At 54.3% G+C, this 19,505-nt stretch overlaps 1 protein-coding gene across 1 annotated transcript in view; it reads left to right on the forward strand.

The window, feature by feature from the left end:
* The window catches only part of Ak8 (adenylate kinase 8), a 111,749-nt gene that overhangs the window by 16,319 nt on the left and 75,925 nt on the right, over nucleotides 1-19,505 (forward strand). The window contains exons 5-7 of the mRNA XM_013153254.3: nucleotides 2,063-2,131; nucleotides 18,594-18,675; nucleotides 19,149-19,220. Of these exons, the coding sequence (XP_013008708.2) occupies nucleotides 2,063-2,131; nucleotides 18,594-18,675; nucleotides 19,149-19,220 (223 nt within the window). The remainder of the gene's footprint in view (nucleotides 1-2,062; nucleotides 2,132-18,593; nucleotides 18,676-19,148; nucleotides 19,221-19,505) is intronic.

A 19,505-nucleotide genomic window follows, 5' to 3' on the forward strand; every position in this document is an offset into this window, starting at 1 on the left:
ACCCCTTTGCCAACCTCGGAAGTGTCCTGGGCACTAGGAGGAGACGGGCACCCATGGGAAGACGCCATCCATCTGCAGGTGCCTGGCGTGGCTGAGCCCATGGCTCCCAGGTGGGTCCCGCGCCCACCCGTACAGATCACAGCACTCAAAAGTGTGTTAGAGGTGCGGATTCTCAGCCCAGCCCAGACGGGGAGTGGGAACTCCCAGGAGGTCTTGGCATCAGGGCAGGATGTGGTGGGCCTCTGCCTCCCCGATCCAGGGTTCCCGGTGCATCATTCATTCTCTCCTTGTTTTTATTCTTCACTTCTGTTTTCTGCTTCTAGAAATTGTAGTGGCGCCGTAACTCTCAGTGGACATATTTGAAGTCCAGTCTCCAGCTGAGACCCTGCCCCTCATTCTCTCATTGTCTGCCCTTTTTCTTCTCTTTCTCGGGGTGAGGCTGGTTTTTGTTTGCTCACTCATCATGCGTGCAGAGTGGCTGCTGTGGCTCCGGTTCGTACACTCTCTCAGCCTTTGATTTGGCTGTTTCCATTTGCGCTGATGTCTTGAGCTGAAAAAAATGAAAGCTGGTTAGAACTGGGTTAGAGGCAGCTTTTGACTAAGTCACCGTGGTGAGGGGCAGGTTAAGCTGCCAGGCAGCCTGGGCTGATCTGGGTCCTCCACTGGAGCTGCAGGTAGAGCTCACCTACCTAAAGCATACAGGCTGAAGGACAAGAGGGTGACTCCTCAAAGGAAATTTGGGGAGATACATTACTGGAAGTGGGTACACACACACACACACACACACACACACACACACACACACAGAGAGAGAGAGAGAGAGAGAGAGAGAGAGAGAGAGAAACAGCAAAAACTACAGTATTGTTACTGATTTCTCCTGGAGAGGTGGATGACTCCTAATGAGATCAAGAAGCCCAAGGCCACTCAGCAGGCTGGAGCTGCAGCAGCTATCATGTAGCTAAGAGGTGGGAGGGCAGGACATGAGCCCTAATGCTGAGGGCGGGTCTCTTGTCCGCACAGGAAGGGCTGGACCAGAAGGCCCCACCATCCCAACAGGCCTTACTGTGGGAATGTGTTTTGTTTTTTCAGTCTGCTGTCAGTGATGCGGTTGGGGATGGAGTCAGGAAGGGGAGACATAGATAGGCCCAGGGTTCCTACCCCTAGGGGAAGGGTATAGGGTACAGTGGGGGTCCACGTGGTGATGACTACCCCAAAGCTGAGCCCTCCCAGCCCTGCTCTGGGGCTGATCGATATGATCCTCACCCTCTAGGCAGCCCATTCTGTGCATCTCCTTACAGATGGGGAGCCTGAGGCCAAGAGCATGGGGCTACTTGTCCAAGGCTGCTCCGCAGGCAGCCGGGACCTGGGCCATGAGTGTCTGAGCCACACCCCGGCAGCTGTCCTCCAAGGGCCTCCTGGTTCAGGCTTGTGCCGCTGAAGCATGTGCAAAACTCCTGTAGCAGGTCCTCTAGCCTCCAGGGCTGGGTCCCCCCAACACTGTGGACTCCAAGCATACCTCTCGCGTCTACCTGCAGACGCCCAGGTGCAGCCAGGGGTCTCAGTCAGTTTCATCTCCCTTGGGACAAAATCCCTGGAGCCCCCGACTTGAGGCAGGAGAGGCTGATTTGGGCTTATGCTGTCCCTGGTCAGCTGGCCCCGAGCAGGAGGGTGTGGCTGCAGGACCTGGTGGGCAGAACCCCTAACCTTAACCCTAACACCAAGTGGACTGTGATGCCCCCTCATGCAGGCGCCTTCCAGAAGCCCCACCCAGGGGCGCATGAGGCTCCTGGGGGCAGCTAGACACAAACCATGACACAGTGAGAGCGGGCAGCAGGCAGCTCCCTCCGGAGAAGCCAGGAGAGCCGAGGCTGCAGAGCTGAGTCCCTGTGGGGCCGGGTCTCCTCTGTGCCCCCCTCTCTGGAGGTGCCCTGCTCCTCTCTTCAATCCCCTCTCTCCTCTGGGCTTGCTGCACGTGAGGGGCCTGCTGGAGGGGCCAAGCCCGTGCCCGTCTGAGCTCCTGGTACAAACTCGGGCCCCAGAGACTGTGTTATCTTTCTTCCAGAAAGTCCCTGACATGCTGCTCATCCAGCTGGTTCAGGAGCGCCTGAGCGAAGTGGACTGCGTCAGGAAGGTGAGGCCCAGCCAGGTGCCCGCGGGGCGGGGGGTCCCTAACCAGGACCGCTGGGGCACGAGGGCATGTGTGTGCCTCTCCGAGGGTGGAGATGACCAGAGGCAAACAGAGAAGGTAAGGCGGACTAACAGGAGCCCGGGGTGGCCAAGGGCAGTCTGCGGGCTCAGACATCACCTGTGTGGGACGGAGGTAACTGTGGGGACAGGTGAGGCCACTGAGCGCACTGAGAGGGGTCACAGGCGAGCACCCCGTGGAAGGCCAGTTGCTGGCGTGGGGAGCGGGTGATAGAGCACCCAACGCTGAAGCACACAGGGCCTAACAGCGGTGGGGAGAGGTGACATTTCCAGCCCTTATTTCTTGAACAATGTCCAGCCGTGTTTCAGAGAAACCCAGTTCTGGTGTGTGGAGCCGCCCCAGGTACCCCAAGACCGATACAAGCAGCAGGTGGGGCCAGGAGTGCAGGGTGCAGTTACTGGGGACTTAGTTAGGGACAGGAGCGCTGTCTGGAAGCAGGAGGCAGGGGGCCTGAGCCCTGCAGCTGAGGGGCCCACACCGCGCTGCACCGCCGGGCTATGGCCGGAACAGTGCACTGCTCCCTCTCACGCTGCCCGCGGGCCCCACTGTGGGCATCAGTGGCCGGAGCGACGCACTCAGCTGCTTGTGGTATCGACTTGCCTGCCCCGTGGTGCTTGGAACGCTTGTCAGGGTCACCTGGCGGCCTGAGGGCAGTGGCAGCCACACTGGCTGCTGTGGTGTCCATGGAATCCCGGTGTGTCCACACGCACCCCAAGCTGTTCTCACCTGCCCTTGCTGCAGGGGCCCGAATGTGCCATCCTCTCCCCTCTGTCCTGTCTTCGCTTTCCATCTGCTGGCCAGATTTGATCGTTTGTGTAAGTCATCAGGCTCCTGGACTCTCTTCCCTCTCCATCTGACTGCTGGTCCCATTCAGTGAGTTTTGAATTTTGATCATGGTATCAGTCAGCTCTCAAAATGCATTTGGTTCGTTGGTTTGTTCATCTGTTTTTTGAGACAGGAGAGGCACAGGCCAGCCTCGAACTCAGGATCCTCCTGCCTCCAGTGAGGAGGGGGTGCCACCGTGTTCGGAGTCTTTGGGTCATGGGGCTCTGCCTTGAGGGGCTGAAGGTGTTTCTCAGGGGGCCTTGCTTGGTTCTCAAGAAAGAGATGCTGTGCAAGCCTAGTCCATCCCGCCCAGGCGCCTGGCTTTCCCCTCCCTCTCACCCAGCTCCCTCCGTGCCATCTGCCGTCCTGGTGACACAGCCGAGATCGGGCCACCCTGGGGCCTGCGCTGTGCTTTGGACTCTGGCCTCCAAAGCTGTGGTTTAGAGGAAGCCCTTTTCCAGCTCCAAGGTAGACTCATGCTGTTGCATTCTGGGCTTTGCTCCCTGGCATCTCCCCGTAGCTTCTCATTTGGGGGCCCCTTTGGGTCCCCTTTTTGGTCTTTGGCCAGGTAGCTGGGGTTTCTCTCACCCTCCTCTGCCCGTGCTTTCTGGGACTGCACTATGGGGAGGACTGGTGGCAGGAGGAAGAGGGGTGCAGTTCAATTCACAGCTCAGTTCTCTTGCGACTGAAGAGGAAGGCTCCCCACCTTGGGGTTCTGGGCACTTCCAGGCCCCTTGGTCCCTGCTGTGCCGCCACAGTGACAGCAAAGTGTCCAGAGCTGGAGTATGAGGAGACAGGAGAAACCCACAGATCCCCACGCGGGCCTCTGCCTGCCCGTACCTGGTGCCTGCATTGGGGGTTCGCCGGCCCGGAATGCTGCCTTGGGGGTGGTTAGAATTCTGCCTTGTGGCCTACTTCCTGTGTGCCCACTCCCGAGCTTTTCTGAGCCCCCACACAGCTTCCGATGTGTTGTGAGGCTGTGTGGCAGCTGCTGTCATGGGAGTGACCAGGCAGAGCTTGTGTGTGTGGGTGGGTGTGTGTGAGACACACGTGTACACATATGCAGGCCTGTGCTCTCCCTAGCAGCGCTAGAGATGAAACACCCAAGGGTGCTCAGCCATGAGCTGCACCCCCACCCTTTCTGTTCCTCACTTTGAGGCACAGTCTGAGTTGCCCCAGGTAACCTTGAACTTGCAATTCTCCTGTCTCAGCCTTCTTAGCAGCTAGGATCACAGCGTGCACTGCTATGTCCAGCTCTCTCTGTTAAAAACCAGGATGTGCAGGGTCTAGCAAGATTTCTGGGAGGCTCTCCGGGATGGCACCGTGTCCGAATCATGAGGGGGTGACAGAGATGCTGCTGTGTCTGGGTTCCAAGTGGGTCTGAGCGGCGCATCTTCCTCCAGAGCCCCAGCTTCGCCCAGCACAATGGGTCCCCTGCCCAGCCAGAGCGAGGGAGGACCCTGAGTACAGAGGCGCCCTGACGAGCATTCCCTAGAGGCTGAGCAGGGAATGGTCAGGTCGGGCTTTGCAGGCTCAGCTGTGGAAGTGGAAGCAGCCAGAGGAGGTAATGGAAGAAGCGGGGCTGTGCCCCATCAAACTTTACCCCCAAAATGGGAGCAGGTGAAGGGCGGGAGAGAGCACTGTGGAAGGAGTCCCAGCAGCCCGGGCAGCTCCGCCCACAGAGAGGACGTGGCTGTGGGGCGTTCTGTGACCCCCTCCTCAGGCCTCACCCCATCTCTAAGGTTGGGGTGCCTTCCTCAGTGACTCTGAGTGGACGGGACGGGAGCTGAGGTTCCTGGATAACCCAGAGCCAGCCTCAGGGTCTCGGCCCCCTCAGTCCTGGGACACCCAGAGAACCGCGCTGAGTTGGGCGGAGCGCAGAGATGCGCCTGCCGGCTGGGCTGTGGTGGCCTCTGCGCCCTGGTTAGGACCAATGCCGCATGGGCCCTCAGACGCAGGGCCCAGCTGGCCTGGCCTGCTTTGTCTCCGAGATTCCCCTCCCCCAGTGTCAGTAGGTCAGCAAGGTAGGTGTCAGGGAAGTGAAGGTGGTCCTGCCAACTTTCTCAGCAGATTTCCTGGGCTTGCCCTGGTGATCTAGAAGGGCCTCTCCCACACACATTAACTTCTAGAGGCCTTTGTGAGCATATTTAAGGCTTGATCTATACTCTTCTTGTATGGTGCTCCGGCAGTGTAGACAGAGTGAGAGATCAGGCACCCGGGCCCGGCCTATAGCCAGCACTGTCATTAAGGGGCCATTAATTTTTGAGGACCGAGAAGAGTCTTAATTACAGAATATCTACGCTGGATCCCTGACTTCAGACGGCTTCCTTTCTGGGAAAATCGTTCATAAGTCAGCTTTGTTCATAGGCCAGCCAGGCGAGCCTTACACAGTGAACCTGGGGCAGTCACGGCTCACATGTCATGGGTCAGGGACTTCCGTGTAGGGTGGGGTCGTATTATAATCAATCCTATTGATCACATGACTATTTATGTTATTTATCACCATGATTATTGTGATGATGGTGGCTACTGTCTGGCCACGTCTGATTGCAGGGCACCAACACTGCAGGAGAAGGCTGTGGTCACAGAGTTGGTGGGTATCACTGGCCGGCGTGAAGCATGGGTCATGGGCCGGGCTGATGCTGGCTCCAGGGCCTCATCTCGACTTTCTGCCCCCTGGAGGAGGCTGCAGTCCCCTCCCCTTGCTCATCGCTGCAGAATCTAGGGCTTGCAGAGGCCGTGGGCCTAGGGAGGCTCGCACAGCAGCCTCAGAATCCAGATTCAAACACAGCGCATTGTCCTTGTGTGGAGGCGTGGGCAGGGGGACAGTTTGTCTGGCGGCAGTGAGGCCTTCCCTGAGGCCTCTGTTTTCCCATCTGCAATATGACTCTGAAGTCCCTTCCAGCTGTGCAGGCCCGAGATTCTGATCATGTCCAAGCCACCGGTACCTGCAAGGAAAGGATTATCTCCTTCAATTTGTTTTAAAGTGTCTTCGAACCTTCGAGGGGCAGCCAGAACCTTTTTCATCTCTTCCCAGTGGAGACGGGGTTTCCAAGTGAGGGGTGAGCCTTATAATTATGTGCTTTGGTTGTTCAAAAGCAAAACAAACCTTCATCCAAAACAAACAAGCTTTTCTTGCTTTTAGGGAGAAAAATGACACATATGCATATTCATTTATATGGTAATTATTATTATTTAGCTACACAGGGAACTGGAATTGGTAATGTAGAGCACAGAAAGAAGGCAGGGAACAGCGTTCAGGGAAAAATAATGTAATCATAACCCATCAACATCCCGTAGTTAATGCTGATGGTTTTCTCTGGCTTTCTTTTTTATCTAATGCAATCTCTTTGAAGAATTGTTTTTTTGAAGTGACCATCAAATGCGTGAGAGAACAAGAAATTAGCAGTTTTCTCTGGAATTGTCACAAGGAGGTGGCACCGGTGGTGGGGACCTGCTGGAGAGCAGTGAGGGACAATTGAGGTCAGAGTGTGACCGGGGCTTCAGATCACATCTCAGGCAAAGGAAAGTGAGGAGATGAAGGCACACACTGGAGATTTGCAGGGTGGGGACCAAGGACAAGGACAGTCCCCATTTTATCTGGAGCCATCATGGGGCTCCATTTTATTGGGATTATCAAGAATCCCTTAGTTTTATTTGGCAACTATTCCCGGGTTGTTTCCCATCTTTTCTTCATGTTGCCATCTTTAAAATACGTGGGCATTTATTTCTTGAGCACAGTGCATTCGTGTGGCTCAGGTTGAGAAAGTCCCCGAGTTGGCATCCCCGGCCACCCGGCTCCCTTCCTCGGGGGCACCCATCCGTCAGAGGGTAACAGTATCATATCTGGAGAGGAGGTCACCTTTGTAGAACAAATGCGATCCCCGCAGGCTGCCCTCTTTCCCCAGCATCTTCAGAGCCCCCAGGGCTGGACAGGCCCCAGTCCTCCTTCCATCCTCCCGGCCCGGGCCCTCCACACCTGCTGCGCCCTCCGTCTTCCTCCGGGGCAGCCTGACCACCTTCTTGGACAGATGCTCTGGTGCATCCTACTGAGCCTCCCCACCTCCGATCTGTGTCCACTCCTTGCGCCATTTCCTCCCTCCCTGGAGCAGGGAGGGTGCAGGGAGGTCCCTCCTGCACTTACCTCTGGCAAGCTGGGAAGGTTCCCTGGAGGCCATTACCGTGTGGGAGGAGCCTCCAGCCTCCGTCGACAGGAAGCTCCTCTACGGCCAGGAGACCCTGAGCCGAGGCTCTGCTGAGCTGTGTTCAGGTTCTGACCTAAGAGAACCAAGAAGTACAGCCATGAAGCTTGCTCTGCAGTGAGAAAAAACACACACACAGGACTCCACTCGCTGCCTGACCTCCTCTGCCCCAGCTGGACAACAGCTTCCCACTGCAAGGGGCCTCTGTCTGACCTCAGAGAGGCTGAGCTGCAGCCCCTGGCGCTCACAGCTGCCGCTCTGCTCCTCGGCCCTCACTTGGCACCAGGACAGCGAGCTCCTCCACGGTCCCGGCACAGACTCTGCGTGGTGAATATTTATGGAATGAACGAAGGACCCCATCCTGGGTCGCCATGGCAGTGAAATCCTGTCCAACTTGCTGGCGGCCCAAGCAGGGGAAGGTGTTTGGAATCCAGCAGAACTCAACCGAATATGAAGGCTTCCATGATAGGAACACATTTGTCTCCAGGCTTCTCTGGGAGGCGGTTTTGCTATTTCCCCGCGTGGCCTTAAGTGAATTGTGGAGCTCTGTTAGGACTTCTCGAATTTTAAAGTGATTTCCACTGTCAGAGCTCTCAAATCTCCCCTTGGGTCTCCTATACCGCAGCACCCGAAGGGTGGTCCTGCAACACAGGACCTGGGGCTCGAGTTTTGGGGACCAGTGTTGCAGCATGACATCGGTGCCCTATGCTGTGTCTTTTTCTTTATCCCTTCAATCTTCTGTAACCAGCAGGATGCCTGACCTTAACACTTTAAAGGGTGCTAAAAAAGTGCATTTGAAGATATCAGGCCTTAAAAACCATCTCCAGGAGTCATCCTACCTCAGACCTTTGATGAAAGGGGAGACTGAGGCTTGGACAGAAGAGGGCGCTTGGCAGAGGCCAGCAGGCCAGGGGAACAGCACATCAGGGCATCACATGGGCTCTTGGTCCGCTGATCATCATGCTGGGCTTCCACTGCACTTGGTGAGCCTGTGCCAGGCCCTTCGACACAATAGACTCGGCTGGAGAGTCCCAGGCAGGAAATAGGCGGCAGAGGAAAGGGGGAGACGTTTTCATGTATGGATGCCTCCATCTCGCCCGGCTTAAGTGGGCACAGGAAGGACTCAAGCCCCATTACTCCAGCAGGCAGGATGCGGGGCCCTGCTACTCATGAAAAGAATGATTTCCTGAGTCGCCTCTCTGAGTCTGGGCTCATAGAACGCAGCTGCTGGGGGGAGGGCCTGCCCAGGCCTGGTCCCTTCTGTGCCCAGCACCCCGTAATTTGCACAGGCATTGGACCCGGGGTACTAAGCATTTCTGTCACTCTCTGTGATTAAGTGACAACACCTAAGCACAGTACCTGGCCCCAGGCCTGGCCTTGGGCCTGGCCCTGGAGTCCATTTAGGCAGAGTTAAGGCAGCTTTCCTACACAGGCCTAGCTGGCTGCAAACAGAGGATGACCGGGGCAGAAAACGGAGTCCTGTATGCTTTCTCTGGTCCTAGAGCCACAGCTCGAGGGAGGTCCCTGGCTCGTCACACCCGGATTCATGAGAATGAGTGATTTTTTAAATGGGAGAAAAGCAGTGACCTCTCAGAAGCAGCTGCCAAGCCTCCCTCCCCATCCTCTTGTGTCAGGTTTCTTCCCTTCTCTGTTTCCACTAGGGACAAGGTTCTCTGCTCTGGAAGCTGGGACTGGTTGACAAGATGCTGGGTGAAATGCAGGGAGCCAGGATCCACCCCGGGAAGGGTTATGCGGGCCAGGTTCGGAGGCAGGAATCTGCGCTCCCGGTGCTCACAACCGTCCAGCTCTCCGTCTCTTTGCTGCCTCTTCCCCTTCTTCCTCAGCCATGAAGCTCGGAGCCCCGGTGTGTCTGAAAAAGCAGGACCTGGTGAGCAGAAGCCTGGGAGGGACGCTGCTGACACTCGTGTTCTGAGGACTGAGTTCCAAACTCCCCTCTCCCACTGAGAGCAGAGGGGCAGCGGCCAGACACTGCCCATCAGACTGGGGCTTCATTAACAGGCTGTGAGCTGAGCTCCACGCACAAGTCCTGACCTGGTCCTGCAACCCATCAGGCCGTGATCCTTTTTTCTTTTGTACCTGGGTTTGAACGCATGACCTTGTACTTGCCAGGCATGCGCTTGTGCCACTGAGCTAAACCTCTGGTCAGAAGACAAGCAAAGGCCAGAACCAAGTCCAAACATGGGCAGGGAAAGGCAGCACTGGTCAAGATAAACGCAGCCGGCAGAGGCAGTGTCTCTCGGCACCTCTGGGGGCCAGCGCCGTGCTAAGCTCTGTGGCGCTTTCCCAGGGACACTCAACTGCTGTCCCCTGGGGTTTTCAGAGGCAGAGACTTCTGGGCACCTGCTGCATGCCAGTAGGGGTGCTGGGGACAAGACAGACCTGGGGGCTGGGTGGGCAGGAGCTGCACTGGTCCCCATTCCACAGGAAGGAGCTGAGGGCAGGAAAGCCACCTACTGTCCCCCTGAAGGAAGGATGCTAATGGCTCGAAGGAAGAACGGACCTACTAGGAAAGCGTACCATTCAGCATGCCCGACCTGCGTCCTCTCCCTGCCAGGGCCCTGAGGAAGAGCCAGGATGGTGCCCCACCCCCAGCTACCACCATGGCAGGAGAGAGCCAGAGGCAGCCGGGTCCTTGGCCTCTTGTCCTTAAGGCTTCTATTTTGTTTTCCAAATGAGTTTTCCACTGTAAAAAGCACAGTGCATTGCCAGGGTGCTGAAAAAACTGAGAACTCACTGTTTACTGGGCCTCTGCTGTCTACCAGGGGCTGTGGGGTCCTGGGGTGCTCAATGCTCCTGCTTACAGGAAGTGGGGCCCCCTGGCTCCCACCTGGGCCAACATCATCAGTTGATAGGATCACGGACATGGAAGTGAGTGGCTCTAAGCACTTTCTGTCTTCAGCTAATGCTCATGCACATGAAGAGTTTATCAGCCCCGCGTAATTTAATTATAAGTAAGGGTACGGGTTAGACCATAAGAGCAGGCGTGTATAAAAGTGTTTATTGATTGAAACATTGTGGAATTCATTAGAATCTAGACTGAGGCGGGAATTCTCTCTAAAGACACAACAGACCTTCCCAAGTCTACCTTTCCACTGAGGGGTTGGGTAGGACTTTTCCTGGGGCATCAGCGCTGTCTGTAAACAGAAGACAAAGTCCAGAGGTGGAGAGTGGTTTAGGAAGCTGGGGAAAATGACCCTGGCCTTGGGATCTCTGGGAGCGGATGTCCCCAGGGAACTGCGCCCAGCGAGGAGGCTGCTGTGACTGGGAAGAGAAGAACTCGGGATGGAACCGAGACTGCTGTTCTGATGGAAGGAGCCAGCCATGTGGGAGACAGGAGGACCAAGAAGTGACCGGTGTGCAGCCAGCGTCGGCCCAGACAGGATCGTCATATTGCAGCTGATCAGACCCATGTGGCGTGTCACCACCCTGCCCGGTGCCCGCCCAGTGCCCCATGGGACTCTCCCCCTTGTTTTTGTGATTTAGGGAACTGGCAGGACTGCAGTAGGGGAGCCTGGCTGCGTCAGCAAATGGAAAGTATGACGTTTCAAAGTCCAAAGGGCCTTCAGGGGCAGAGCGGTCACCGTCCTGGCCAGAGCGTGATGACTCACTCTCAGGATGCCTCTGTAACACCCGAAGCATGCAGGTTCCCTGCTTAGACGTCAGCCTCTGGTTTTGCAGATGAAGTTCCATGCCTTGCACAAAGCCAGGTGGTATTTAGGGGAAGGACCTAGGCAGTGGGTTGGGTGAGCCAGACAGGGGGAGGTCACCATAGTCAACCCGTGATGGACAGTTCACCCACACACACTTCCCCATGCTGTCTGTTGTTCACCCCAAACCCAGGGAAGCTGCACCCACCTCAGCAGAAGCACAGTATGGTGGGTGTGGTGGGGAACCATCCAGGAGAAGGGATGGGGGAGTAGGGCAGCAAGTAATGGATCCCAGCTTTCCCAACAGCTGAGACACCATCCCTACACCCCACGACTTACAGGAAGGGTGACTTAATGTGGTGTATGGTTTCAGAGGGGTTAGTCCCTGTGAGGTTGGCTCCAAGAGAGAAACATGGTGGCAGCAGGCATGGGGAATGTGGCAGTAGAGAACCAGCAGAGAACCAGTGGGAAGGGGCAAGGGACCAGACACAGACCTCAAGGCCACCCAGAAACATCCAAAAGTGTGCTCCACCATCCACCAGGCGAATCCACCAGTCAGTCAAATTGGCCTTCCACCTTAACCTGCATGCTTGTTCATCCAGTTGACTCTGTTGACTCCATGGTTATTATTTACCCATGCTGCGTGAGCATAGCCAGGTGCTGTGGCTCGGGTCTAGATGTCCCCTCAACATCTCACGTGGTCACAGATGGGGACCCAAAGAGTGTGTGGTGGCTGGGATTAAGTGTGTGATACCCAGATTAACTGTGTAACATTGGGATTGAGGATCTGTGGTTTCTAAGCCCACTGATTGTTTTGGTAGAGTTCTGGGGTGGACTGTGGGAAGACCCTCCCTTAAGGGACAGTAACCCCTCGTTGCTGCTGCGTCTGCTGCTTCATTGTTTGCTGCCGGCCTGCCTTGCCGTGGACTGTTTCTCCTCTGTGATCCCTGTCTGCCCCGCTACCCTGCCTTGGAACAGCCAACTATGGACTGAAACCTCTACAAACTATGAGCCGAGATATACTTCCCGTTCTTTAACTTTTTGGGTGTCAGGTATTTTGTCTCAGCAGCGGGAAAAGTATTTAAGATACCAGTATTGGGCTCTAACCAGCAAAGCTCCTTGCCTGGTAAAGGGGGTCAGAGCCAGGAACAAACGGCGGGGGGGGTGGGGGAGCCCCTCCTGCAGCAGCCACCGTGTCTGCACAGGCAGGCACCTCAGAGCATTGCCACTAAACTCTGCAATCAGAACTCCTGCTCCCCCAGCAGGTGAGTCCACTGTGCTCCTAAGATGTATGGTGGGCTGAGATGAGCAAGACTTTTCGATAGGGCAAACCTCTGGCAAACGTGTTTGTTTTTCTTTGAAGACAAAAGGATGAGTTAATTTTCTAAGCTGAAAGAAACCTCAGTATTGGGGTTGCATTGCAGCGCTGAAACTTTGTAATGGACAAGTGGGCTCGGGTTGCCAGTGGAGCACCTGTCAAAGCTCCAAGTCACTGTGTGGGCCCGGAGAACCTGTCCTGGGCAGACTTCTGTGTTCCTCAAAGTACATTTGCATCCCCAGAATCCAAGGTTTCAGTTCCCTGAGGTTCACTGTGGTGTGAGAGTACTAAACAGGGCACTCTGGAAGTAAAGCCTTGGCAAGTTTTAAAGTGCACACGAGCATGAGGAGCGTGAGAAGCCTCGCGTCATCTTCATCCATCCCACCCGGGACTGGAACCATAGTTTACCCCTGTGTCCACACTGTGCACACCTCCTGTCCATTCCCCATGTAGCAGCTCTACTTCCCGGATGCCCTGTGGCATCAGGGTGCCTTGTCTTACTTAACACCCCTGGTGCAAGAGTCATGGGGCCGGCAATTGGGGTAGGCCAGAGAGAAGCCATAAAGCACTGCGTCCTCTGCATGCAAAGGTGAGAACGCTCCACTTGATACAGGTAGAAACTGTCCATCCACCATGGCTGCCAGGCTCTGACAGTACAGTCAGACACTCTGAAAGGGAGCAATTACAGAACTTTTATTATGGTTCATTGCTATAATCACTCTGGGTTATTACTGGTTATCATTAGTCTCTTTCTGTACCCAGCTGCTAAGTGAAACCTTCTCAGAGCTCTTTGGTGTAGGTAAAGACATAGCATGTGGAGAGCTCTGTATGATCTGAGTTCTGGGCATCCAGCTGTGGGCATCCCCTGTGGGTAACAATGGGGCTGCTGTGGTCTCCTTGTTCTGATTGGTTTTGGAACCTGTCAGCACCCCAGACTTGATCTTGAGAGACGCATTTCTTTTCTGGATGATAAAATACCTATCTTTCGCTTTTATACATTGGGAGCTGCACAGCATTTCATCAGGAAAAATGAGGGGCAGTGCCAGGCCTGTGGTGGTCTTGCGCTTGCCTTCCTTCTGACTCTGAGCCAAGCGAATCTGATTGATCTACTCCAAATCTCAGCCTCAGATCACCTCTCTGCGATGAGGAGGAATCGGCACACAGCGCTAGGAAGGCTGTGGATGGAACCTGCCAGGACCATGGGCGGCGTTTGGGGGCGCCCCAGGGGGTGCCTACACTGGCATTTGGAGGAGGCAGGAGCAGAGCAGGGGCAGCACATCAAAAAGGCCGCAGTGCGGGGGCAGCGGAAGCTGCCCACTCCAGGCTGCTAATTACACTTTAATAACAGTCGGGAGGGCAGAGGCGGCCAGCGTTCGCACAGAGCCGGACGGCCTATGCCACTTCAGGCCGTGCTCCGCTGGGCCGCGTGGGCTCCCCAGGCTGGCTGGCTTCTTTGCTTTCCTCTTTTTTTCATCCATGACATCTGCTCGATGCTTGTCCCTCCTGTGATACCATACCCCGTGCAGCTGTGCAGACCTCAGCTCCGGGCCCGTGCACGGAGTGCCCTGAGCATACGGCCTTTTTGATGTGTGATAAGACAGAACCAAGCCACTGGGGTACGGCGAGTGAAGGCATCAGAATATCAATTAACCTGCTTGGAACAAAGCTGCGGCTCTGGAGTGGAATAGACATCTCACTGAAGTGTCAGGAAGATGGATAATGGATTCTAATTAGGCACTGACTGATACCTCCGGCCAGCCACTCCTGGGCGTCGGACCCGGGACCTAGCAATGTGGTGCTGTCACACATGGCTCAGTGCCCCTGCCTGGCGGTCCTGGGATCCTCGAGTTCACCAACTGATGCTCGGCTTGGGCAGAATGTGGGGCTGGTCAAGTGTTCTCTGCCAACATTGCTGCTTCCCCTTAGAAATGCAGTCAGTTTGGCAACTTTGCCGGTAACTGGTGTAAACGCAGCAATCTGGAGGAAAACGATCCTTTCTGAGCTGCCAGGCCTGGGGCTTCCAGCCTGAGGGTGCCCCAGGACCGACATGTTCTTGTACAGTGTCCCCACGAAGGCTGTGTCTGTCCCCAGGCCCGTGTGACCCATGTGGGCAGGCACAAGGATGAAGAGTCCTTGGCTCCTTCCCCAGGGACCAGGGCCACTGCAGAGGGCCCTCAGGACCTCATTCCTCAGCGCTTGGCAGCTGTGCCTTCCCCTTGATCTTCAAGGCAGACCTGGGGAGCTGTGGTTCAGGGTGGCCTGTGGTTCACCGCAGGGTCCCCCTCCTGCTTCCCCAAAACCCCTGCTTTAAACCCCTGCTTTGCTCCGATCAGCATGGCGAGGCCAGGCTAGCGGGAGACGGCCCTCATTTGCTGTGTTTTTCCGGGTAATTGGAAGTCCCGCTTGCTCCCGCAGGGAGTCAGGGAGAACTGTTCCCCTGAATAGTTCTAACACCTTTGGACCACATACTGATCATCCACTGCAAATTTACGAGCAAGATGATCATGATTGCTCAGCAATGCAACATTAAAACCAGAAGCCTTTCTGGGTGGGGGTGAAGGCAGAGCTTCAGTCTCCTTCCAGCCTCAGAAAGTAGTGCTGGAGGCAGCAGTGAAGGGGGCTCCTGACTCTCTCCCCTCCTAGTGGGGAGGAAATGGGCAGGGTGCGCGGATTTAGTGAAGTTCAGAAAACGCTCGTTTGGCTTCCACCGCTGTAAGCGGGGAGCTCCCATCGGGGTGTCTCCGGTTCCTGGGGAGCTGCTCACATCTGTCGGTTTTGCTCTTTCTAAGAGCTGCAGCCCCGTGCTTGCCCAGCTATAACAAGGACTTGAGGGAGCAAAAGACTCTTTAAACATTTTTTTCTTTTGCTTTTTTTTGCTTCATTAGTTCCAGAAACCAGAGGTTCCATGGCTGTTTTCCTGTATAATTTAAGAAATTAGTAAAAGCTTGCCGGATGTTTCAGTTCTTTAGGATGTAAACTTGTTTAGTGTTTCCTTTTTTAAACCATCCATGGAGGCTGTTGGAAGGCAAATATTTTAATATTGAAGAAATGCGACACATTTTTGTTTGTTGTGAACGCTGTTTCTGAAGGTCAGCACCCAAGGGTGCCCCGCAAATCAGGGGCATGGGTTGAGGGTGACCAGGGGTCTGAGATCACCCATGAGAGTTCATCCTCTGACCTCAGAGCACCCTGTTCTCCCAGTGATCAACAGGCCTCTGACGGGGGGTGGGGGGTCCTTTTGGGGAGCCAGCATCAGCAGCCTCGGATCCACCTCTGGCTGCTGCAGAAGGGAGACGGAAGCGATGGCTGCTTTGTTTCACTCCTGCATGGCTCCCCTTGCAGCTCTACCCGGATACCAGGTCTACCGCACCGAACAGTGTACGTGCGCACGCACATGTGGCTTTCACTCGAGATTCAGGGGACTTGAAAGGGCTTTAGAAATTGTTTAATGCGAACATGGCTGAGGGACAGAAGAAAACAGGAGATAATGCGTCCACTCGATGGGAGTTAAAGTGTGAGGCCCTTCATGAATTAATCTACGCATCTAATATTACTCTGAAAACCTCCTCGAGTTTCTGTCTGATAGCTTGACAAAATGTTTTTTGATGCTTACCTGGAAGAATAATTTGAAAAACAGAAGGGAGGGCCAAGGGTATAGCTCAGCAGCACAGCGCCTGCCTGGTAGGCACAAAGTCCTGAGTTCTATTCCTGGTACCGAAACCAAACAGACCAACAAATAAAAAACCCAGAAGGGAGAGCATATTCTATTAGGTGTAACGGTCATTTATAAAGCAACAGTAATGTAAAAGGTTAGAGTAGTTTAGTGATCAGTAGGCAGACAGAGCATTAGTTGCAACACAAGGGACATCGTGGCAGAGGACAGGAGACGAGAGGAGAGGCAGTGTCACAGAGCAGGCGGAGGCAGCCACCTTGAACCTCAGCAAACAAGTCGGGTTGCAGCTTCATCTCATTTACGGAAGAAAACGTGGCTGCATTCAGTATTCCGGTGTAAAGAGTAAAATCATAAGAGAACACAGTACAAGTGCAAGGGACTGTCTATCTGCTTTGAGAGTGGACAAGGCCTTCTCATTCATCCACTCAGCGACAGAAGCCACAGAAAACAGCAGGGATTAGGTTGGCTGAAGGCCTGGGTGTGAGAGACAACGCTGGGCACAAGATTCAAAGACCACAGACGGACGGACAGACAGACAGAAGAAAACGTTGGCAGTTGTTTTGCTTCAGATGACCTGGCGATGTTTGCCAAGATGACTTAATATTCTCAATAAGGAAAGAGCGCTAACAACATGACATCCCAGACAGACGGGGTGAGTGGACAGACATTTGGGAAAAGGCACAACATTCAGATAGTAAACATACGGGAAAGACCGAATCTTCTAACAATCAGAGAAATGCAAATGCAAGAAGCAAGGGTGCATTACGTTTTGCTGGGAAGGTGTTCCCCAAGATCATGGCCAGCATCGGTGAAGACACGGGGAAATAGAGCCTGCGCCCCTGGACTTACAAAGCAGCCAGGAGATCTTGTAGGGCAGTTTGGGCAGATGTATAAAAGCATCAGCTTTCAGAAATTTACCTTGAGGATATTTGATGTGCATCAAGATCTATGAATAGAAAAAATAGATCTGTGTATGGCGTTTTTAAATAATGATGAAAAACCAGAATCCAACCAAAGGGCCGCAGCACTGGCTCAGGTAAAGTCTGGTAGATCAGTCTGTGCTTCCCCAGGCGGCTGTGGAGACTTCCAAGGGTGAGCATTTGTGATCTGGGAAGTATTTGCAAAGTGTTTTTCACTCTGTAAAAAAGATGGATTGCAAAGGACACGCACAGGTGTGTGGTTCTTTACTTTCCCATCCCTGAGAAGAAAGCTCACCGTTGTGCGGTACCGGGAAGGAGGTGGTCCCAATGGCTCGGTAGGGTCTCCATGTTTCCCAGCTGCCTTGCACAGAATGTCTGCATTTTCCATGTAGTGTACAGTGATGGTGTTTTCCTTTCCCAGTTGGATTTAAAGAGTTAATAGAAATGAACCTTCTGCACCAAAGCCTCAGCTGTACCAAGACAGAACTAATCTCTGAACTCAGACGTCACTATGGGTTTTCTCTTTTTTTTGGGGGGGGGGTATTCTTTTTTAAAAAATGTAGTTTTGCCAGGCGTCGTGGTTCACGCCTGTAATCCCAGCACTTGGGAGGCTGAGGCAGGAAGATCCTTGCAAGTTTGACACTAGCCTGGCTACAAAGTGAGCTCAAGGCCAGCCTGAACTACATAGAGACACCCTGACTCAAAAAAAAATGTAGTTTTGTTTTGATTCTATTGATTTCATGCCTTAGAAATCCCATATCTCAGAAACTCTGGGGAAGAATTTAAAATGTGGAAAGAGCTATATGCACAAAGATGTTCATTACAGCATTATTTATAATCCTGGAAAATGCAATCAGGAGCTTGAACGTGTGTGCTCCCTTGGTGGGATGTGAGCCCCTGAAAATGGAGACAGCTGAGAGGCAGGCTGATATGAAAAAAGTGCTTGCAGCAGCCAGATATGTTGTGGAGAAAATCAGGATGTAAAGTATATGGAGACCAGGCATGGTGACACATGCTTATAACTCCAGCGGTCAGAAGGCTGAGGCAGGAGGGTCTCCACGAGTTCAAGGCCAGCCTGGGCCACACAGTGAGACCCTCAACAACAACTACAAAAAGTATACAGAAGATGTGGTGTTTATGCACAATGGAATACTCTCCTGCCACAAAGAAGGATAAACTTGAGCAGGAAAATCAAAGTGCCTCAACAGCATTAATGCTAAGTGAAATAAAATCAGACACACACATCTAAGTGTCCCATAGTTTCTCTTATATGAGGAACCCAAAATATAAATAGGAGCAAACTAACAGGTGGATAATGGGAAGCAGGAGGATGGGTCTTTTGCCAAAGGGAAGGGACCAAGAGATGGAGAGAGAGAGGTTGGGAAGAGGGTCAGCTCACCTACCAGCTCCCCACAAGGGATGTAAGCAGGTACTGCAAACCCGGGCTAAGAAAAAACAAGACAGGTTTGTCATGATGATTGTCGTGAACACGGAGTAGGAAAGACTAACAGTGAGGGGGGCTGTTAAGAAAGAACCGTGTGGTTAGCAGGAACATTTCTTTTCTTCTCTCAAAAAAAATCCAAGCTAGTATTTTGGTGCCGCTTGGTAGGCTGAGGCAGGAGGATTGATTGAGCCCAGGATTCCAGACAGGGCTGGGCACCGTAGTGAGATCCTATGTGAAGAAGAAAGAGTCCAGCCCTCCTCTGAAGCTGTTACATTCCTGTAAGTTTTGAAAATCGAAACACAGGCAGAGAAACCACTCTCGCCAATCCTCTGCCCAGGGCTGGATCCTGGACGGCATTCCTGAGACTCGGGAGCAGGTGCTGATGATGCAGACCCTGGGGCTCGCCCCCAAGCACGTCAGTGAGTACCCCGGCCACGGGAGCCCCCACCCTGCATCGTTTGGTTCACCATGCTCCACCCCCAGCCTGGCCACTTGTCCCCCAGCAAGACCCAGATGTGACTGATGAAATTTAGCCTCGGCCAAGTCAGAGCTACCTGACTTGGGGCTTGTTCTTAGGAAAAGCGGGATTCCGTCTTCGTCCTGGGGATTCCTGTCCCATGTCTGAGGCACCGTCTGTAGGAAGCCACGGGAAGTGGGGCAGAAACATGGCCACAGGGTGTTCTCCATGGTGTTACTCAGGATGTGAGCACGCTGAGCGGGGAGCTGTCCCCCAAGAGCATGCCATGTATTCGGAGCTTTCCTTTAGGGGTTCCGGGGCTGGAAGAGGTGGTGGTTTTCATGGCAGCATACAGCAAACGTCCATGAGGTTCAAAGGTGTGGAACATGGGGCCTGCCCTGCACACCTGATGCAGCCCCTCTCTCCTCTGCCCAGTCATCCTGAATGCGCCGGACTCCGTCCTGATTGAGAGAAACCTGGGGAAGAGGATCGACCCTGTAACCAGAGGTACGGGCCTCCCTACACCCTGCAGGAGTGGCCCCTCTGGTTCTCCAAGCACTGCAGAGGATCCAGAGAGGTGCACGGGCAGGTGCAGGTCCAGACCCCGGAGCTGGGCTCTGAGCTGGGAAATACAGGGAGAAACAGGCCCAGGAGGCGCAGGGGGCAGCCGTTCTCTGTGGAACTAGACCTGAGCAGCCAGCTCTGAGCCCACTCAGCCGAGCTCACCCCCGCCTCGGGGCTGTATACCAGGTCTCTCCCCAGGAAACTGTGTACCCCATGTTCCAACAGAAC

Source organism: Cavia porcellus, unplaced genomic scaffold (assembly GCF_034190915.1).
Source record: "Cavia porcellus strain 051 isolate PalLab524CR breed Dunkin Hartley unplaced genomic scaffold, mCavPor4.1 scaffold_49, whole genome shotgun sequence".
Classification (NCBI taxonomy): Eukaryota; Metazoa; Chordata; class Mammalia; order Rodentia; family Caviidae; genus Cavia; species Cavia porcellus.